The sequence below is a fragment of the Asparagus officinalis genome, unplaced genomic scaffold (assembly GCF_001876935.1).
Source record: "Asparagus officinalis unplaced genomic scaffold, Aspof.V1 AsparagusV1_Un1529, whole genome shotgun sequence".
NCBI lineage: Eukaryota > Viridiplantae > Streptophyta > Magnoliopsida > Asparagales > Asparagaceae > Asparagus > Asparagus officinalis.
Window position 1 is genome coordinate 2,874 of NW_017973788.1, and position 6,194 is coordinate 9,067.

General features: G+C 37.0%; 1 protein-coding gene across 1 annotated transcript; it reads right to left on the reverse strand.

The window, feature by feature from the left end:
• Positions 1 to 264: 264 nt before the first annotated feature.
• LOC109828460 (uncharacterized protein At3g49720-like) lies at positions 265 to 5,188 on the reverse strand. The gene is made up of 7 exons (XM_020395451.1): positions 4,996 to 5,188; positions 4,476 to 4,606; positions 4,313 to 4,352; positions 4,153 to 4,194; positions 3,089 to 3,460; positions 2,373 to 2,428; positions 265 to 621 (listed from the first exon to the last, which is right to left on the reverse strand). Exons 2-7 carry the CDS (start codon positions 4,599 to 4,601, stop codon positions 475 to 477), a joined length of 783 nt encoding a protein of 260 aa, XP_020251040.1. The 5' UTR covers positions 4,602 to 4,606; positions 4,996 to 5,188; the 3' UTR covers positions 265 to 474.
• Positions 5,189 to 6,194: the final 1,006 nt, after the last annotated feature.

Genomic DNA, 6,194 nt, shown 5'->3' on the forward strand with positions numbered 1-6,194 from the left:
ATGCCTCTTTAGATAAAAATCAAATCAAAATTAGTTAGAGCTTTCTGGGACATCGGAGAGCAGTCAACCAAGGTTCTTGCACTGAGAGAGAGAGAGTACAATTTCACGACATACTTTCCCAGAGAACTGAATTATCTTCTTCCTATGGAAACTAAACTTGAAATTATCCAGCCATTCTACCAAATTGATGATAACAAGAACTAAATTACATACATATCAATATCAAGTAATATGGCCCCTGTTTCAAGACCACTCTAATGTTCATTCCATTAAAAGCTGATAAATAATGCAATCTGTTTGCTTAATAAAAAAAGATACTATAAAACAAAGCTTTCCATATATCAAAATTGAAAAAGAAAAACAAAAAATTTCTATCTCAGCCAAGTTACACCAATTAGGGTTTCTGGATTGTTGTTGACCAGTGTAAGACTTTATCTGAAACCTTAAGAGCTATGTAGATATTGATAGAAACATCTAGGTGCTTAGATGAAAGATCTGACAGCTTGGTGAATATGAGTTCTTGCTGCTGGCCTGCTCAAACTTCTTTGTCGCAGCTTCATCTTCCTCCAAGTTCGTCTGAAGAAAATATTTCTGCCACCATGATGGACTCCGGAGTTTGGCCTTCAAAGTGAAGGGAACATAAATAATACTGTTAATGTCATTATCCCATCAAAGCAACGTTTCAATATTTGTAGTATTTGCATGGTTAACAAAATCTCGCAACAAACCAAGAATTTAGACACTCCAACAGATGTATTATAGGAAAGAAGCAAAAATTGATTGTATAAAAATACCAAGGTAGTAACTCCTTGAGATAAAATATGACCGTATAATAAAATAAAATGTAAAAGTGAAACTCTAAATCAATTTGATGGAGCTGGTTAAATAAATGATCTCCATCGATCATTTGCAGAGTTAATTCTTTTGAGCGACTGAGGAAAGATGCATGTGGAAATTTTAGGAAACAAATATGTGTGTCTTACTGCATTAAATCTTTGTGAAATAACTCCGGTGGGAAGAAAATAAGAAGGCGTTAAGAGACTTCCATAATCATTTGCCCAAATCTTTCAGTTTAGTTACATCAATTACTTCATCATTTGGATCCCTTAGCCGCTTAGTTAAATTTGAAACTATCACATCTATTTTTACTTCCTTATGGTAAGTTTAGTTAGTTCTATCTAATTTAAACTTCTCCTTCAACTATGATTAACTATCCATTGGGCATATGCAAAGACTCCAAATAATCTAACCAATATATGTATCAAAAGAAGGAGATGATTAGATTATAGATCGATCCTTTGAGGCAAATTTATAAAATTTGTACTGTAGGACTGGGGCTGGGCCTCTTATAGACCATAAAGAAGTGGGATGCATACAATGAAAACCCTAATTGGGTCTAAGGAGACTCGTGGGGGAGCGGGGATAAACAGCTATCACTCTGAGATGCAGGAGTTCAGTTACCTAATCACCTCAATAGACATGACACCCCTATATAGGCTCACACCCAGCAATATAAATGGGGAAGGCTAGGATATAGATAGTGTCTTTTTCTCGAGGAAAAGCATAGTGTGGGCACCTTGTTCATTAAAGGAGATAATGAACAAAATAGAATAGATCTCAAACTCACAAACTTTTTGGTGTTTCCCATGGATTCCCCCCCCCCCACCCCCACCCCCCACCACCACCACCACAAGAAAAAACCCCATCCCCACCACCTAAGTTTCATAATTTTCCAACGAAACCCAATAGGTTAATGGATTAACAAGTGCCTTATTTCCTCGATGATCAAAAATACATGCACGACATCGCCATTAACACCATTAGGGAGTCCGTTGCAGAAACTTAAAAAATTTTAGAGCGCAATTTTGTAGAGCACACCTCAAAGTTCGAGGCGGGGTTTTGTGGGAAAAAACGTTCAGCTGGTTAGTGAAAACCCCTAAAAGCCGTTTTCTTTTTGCTGATGGGTGGGTTGGGGGGTGGGGCGGGGGGCTAGGGGTACATGGCCGTGGCGGGATTTGGGGGCATTTGCTTTTTTTTTTAATTTTTTGTTGGTTTGGGGGTTTGTGAAATTTATCTGACAAATTACATAAGTAGTGTGAATTGAAACAGAATACACAAGAATGAAACTACACACCAAAAGAAAACATAAAAACATAAAAATACCAAGTTAAAGGAGAATGAGTTTGAAACTCATCCACCCAAACGTAGAGATGACAAGTTAGAATAGCCCAAAGCATACGTAGGAAGAGACGAAACTAAGAGCAGCACATTGTGCACAACCTGCAAAGCCATTTTACTCAGTCTTGACCCAACTATAAGGAGACAGCTCCAGCATATTATGTAAATGATAATTTATTGACTGCAGAACTCACCATTCTCCCAAATTTCGACTGCTTGGTCACCTTCATCCTCTGGTGACCTGGAAAACCTGTAAAGCATGCATCTCGATGAATACTAAAATAAAAATTAAAAAAATAGACTAAAAAAACTAAGGAATGTGGATAAATCATCTGGTGTTACAGTTGAAGAAGGCATAAATGGTGCAAGTTTAAAAACATTGTTTTGAGTTTTGAAAACAGCTTTGAGGCCCAATTCTACGCAAAACCGAGGAGGTTATAGTCCGAAATCAAACTGAAAAGTTCGTCATAGTGCCTGAACTTGATTAAGGAGATCATGGGATGTCAGGTTGGTGCACATCAGTATACTCAAGTTGCTATTTCTTGGAAGTAATTAGGCTTTGCGATCCTTGCACCGGAGTAGGCCAAAATTCTGCTTGAAATTTAGCATTTTAGGACGCACAACGACTCGAACCAGTTTTTCTGAAGCTAGTACTTCAAGAAAGTTCATATTCCATATCTTCATTTTTCCATTTTGTTTTAACAAATCTAAACTATAATAAAAACCAGAAAAAAAACGGAGACAAAGATAATACAACTTTTATCTGTAATTGTTACTCTTTCTTGCAAGAAAAGGCAATGGGAGAGAGAGTTCAATAGTGAAAGATCATTATAATTTATAAGAAACTGCAAATACCCGCATAAACTAGGTATGAAGACATATATGTCCGTAATCAGATTCAAAAAGTTACCAGTGAAAACCACTAAGCCATCCTTGGATACCCTTGTCAGTTCTAAAAGAGTCTTGTTGACATATTTTGGAGATAAGTAATCCAGTGCATCTGAAACTATGACAAGAGAGAATGACTTTGGTTGGTAAGGCAAAGGAAATTTGATATCTGCCGCACGCACGAATCCCTTGCGCACAAGGCTCCTGCATTCACTGTCAGGATCATCCAAGTCGTATGGCTCAACACCCCAAACTTCAGAGACATCTTCTTTCAACATATTGGAAACCACAGAACAAGTCTCAGGGCCTACATGCAAAACTTTGTTCATGCTAGCACCATATGCTTTTTTTAGTACAGGTATTGCCCGTTGAACTTCTAATGTACATGAAGCACCTGCAAATGAAATAGGAAGATTTGTGTTAGTGAAATGTGATTTTAAGAAAATAGATTGGAATGCACAGTCAACAGTGAAAATCCCATATTGCATCACAATTGAGATTGGTGTTATTACATAATGCACTGAGATCTACCTCCATGAAATAAAGTGCTAATTCCAAAAGAGGATGTTCAGAGAAAAGATTTTAGTCACATAAAGCACATCATTATATGGAAATACTATAAGTAAGAAGCAATGACATGATATGTAGATACATCCTCCGCATATATGCATCTTGTCCAAGTCAAATAAAACTGTGAACGACACAATTCTAGGATGCTTGCCATGAGTTGTAACAGTCTCATGAAATCATGTGACCATAGAACCAATTTGGACTCCCTATTGTTAAGCATGGGAATAGCAACTGCATGCTGTAATAAGTTTGTGGTTCAGTTAATTTGACATCATGATATGCAATTATCCATCTGCGTATAATTTGTCCTTAAATTTCTCTACTGAAGTAACTGAATTTCAAGGCAATATTATACAATAAAACAGAAAATATAATTCTGCAGTTAGATTCAACAACTTTAGAGTAACAAGACCACGAAGCCATTAAATTGTTAAGAGTTGAGAATACATCAACAAAGAAGATGATGGTTGAATCCAAGAACTCAGAGGATACTGTTAAATATATATCAGTTCTTACCTCCATCATTAAGGGAAACATCCTTTTTGATAGGAAACCCACCTGCATATGTGTGACATGTAATTTAAGTTTCCAACAAGAAAGGCGATATTTGGTAAATCTACTACAATGGCAAACAAGTCTAATTAAGATGATAAACTGTGTTTTAATTCAAACCCACCTGAGCCCTTGTACGAATATCCAATAAGAAGAAAAGCCCCCTGAAATAACATATCACAAGTTTATTAACTCAGTCAAGATATGAGAGTTCAATATATTTCCTCTGCAATCAGAAATAATTAAATAACAAATATGAATGCTATAAAGAACAACAAAGGTTATACCAAAATAACTAATCCGACAGAAAGAAAAGGTGAAGTCTGCGACTTCTTATGCGTCGATCCCCCAAATGGAAAACTTCCACCACCATCCGACAAACGTCTAGCTGTATTTCCCGGCCTCCTCGACATGGCCTCTGATACGTAGAATTTTAATCAAAAATTGTCAAAATTCCAAAGATTTCATTTTTATTTTTAAATCAATAGCCAATTGTGTTATATCATTCTGAATCCTTCCTTCAACAGATCAGAGGTATATAATTAGAGACAAGACAAGATCAAACCACACTTAACAGTGAATCAAGACAAAATATTTCAGATCCTGATCAATAGTATAAACCGAACCATTGAAGACTAAATAGATCTGCGATCGCACAGAAAACGACTACAGGTCAAATTGCAGCAATGAAACCCAAACATCACCAAATCATTAAAGAAAGCTCAAATTGAAGCTCCACTACTTTCGATTTGATCAACATATCCAAATCAGGTCTATCTCAATCGCGGCAAAAAGAGGCATAGTTACCTTAGGAGAATGGAATGAAGAGAAAAAGCGTATCAGATCCGATCAAGGAGCAGAGAACGATTCTGTTGATTTTTAATCTGATTTAAATGATAAACTAAATAGGAGTTTGGATCTCATCGTCGCTCTCGCTCAGTGGGAGTCGGTCATTAAATAGAGGGCGTTTCGCTCGAGAGATTCTTCACAACACACGAGAGGAGAAATTGGCGCGTCGGCAGCAAATAGGCTGATGGGGCCTAACGGTCTTTTTATTGATTGTTGAGGGTGAAAAGGAGAATTATGTCGGCGCTAGTTGTCAACTCAGAAAATGATAAATTTAACAAGATTCTTTTTCAAATTTTAAGTGGTAAAGTTAATATCTCCTTTGTCAAATGCCCAAAAAAAAGGAGCACGGATGACATGAATTGTCTCACCTTTGGCGTACTAATAACGATTGAAATAATCGGTATAAGGCTTAAAAATGTGAAACTCTTAAACTAAAAGCTTCATTATTCACTTTTTTACACAAATTAGCAAATAGCACATTTATTACTTATAAACAAAGCGATAAGCTCTTCAACAGTAAACAGAGTTCAAAATCAATATAGGAGTCACATATTTCATTAATCAATTTAGTACTTCTTTACTTGAAATGTTTAGCGACCTTAGTCCTCTTTCTTGATCTGTTCGGAAACGGACAAATAAAGGAAAAAAATGTACCTACCTGTTTGTTGTAAAATAAGATCTCGAAATTTGTATTAATTGAATTGCTTATTACAAATTGAAAGCGCTTTTACACAGAGGAAGAGAGAATTGACTTGATCTCTCTTTGTTTAATGTGGGTTCTACAGAACGATAGGATGCTTCCCTCGATGCTCGTGTCGAGTTTGCTTCCCTTTGACGATTTGAACGACATTGCAAACAAACTTCAGCGCGTGGTAGAAGCTTGATTAGATGAGTCCGAACAACCGAGCTTGAATGTAAAAGTTGAATGCCAAAATGCAAGAATTCGGTTCTCTTGAATGCCCAGAATTCTGATTGCCAAAACGTCTTTTTTCCTGTAGCCATTGATGGCTTTTTATAGAAGGAGATGGCAATAACCGCCTCCTTAGAATGTGGGAAGTGGGCGTAACCGCTCCCACAATTCGAGCAGGCGGTTTTAACAGTTCAGGCGAGCGAGGCGAGCTATGCAAGCTTGCAGGAGAGCCTGGATCATGCAGGCG

Coding starts and splice junctions, on each gene's coding strand:
- LOC109828460 (XM_020395451.1), bottom strand. CDS start 4,601: ATGTCGAGGAGGCCGGGAAATACAGCTAGACGTTTGTCGGATGGTGGT. Junction 4,353..4,475: donor CTGTCGGATTAGTTATTTTG/GTATAACCTTTG, acceptor ATGTTATTTCAG/GGGGCTTTTCTTCTTATTGG. Junction 622..2,372: donor AGTCGAAATTTGGGAGAATG/GTGAGTTCTGCA, acceptor TTCACTTTGAAG/GCCAAACTCCGGAGTCCATC.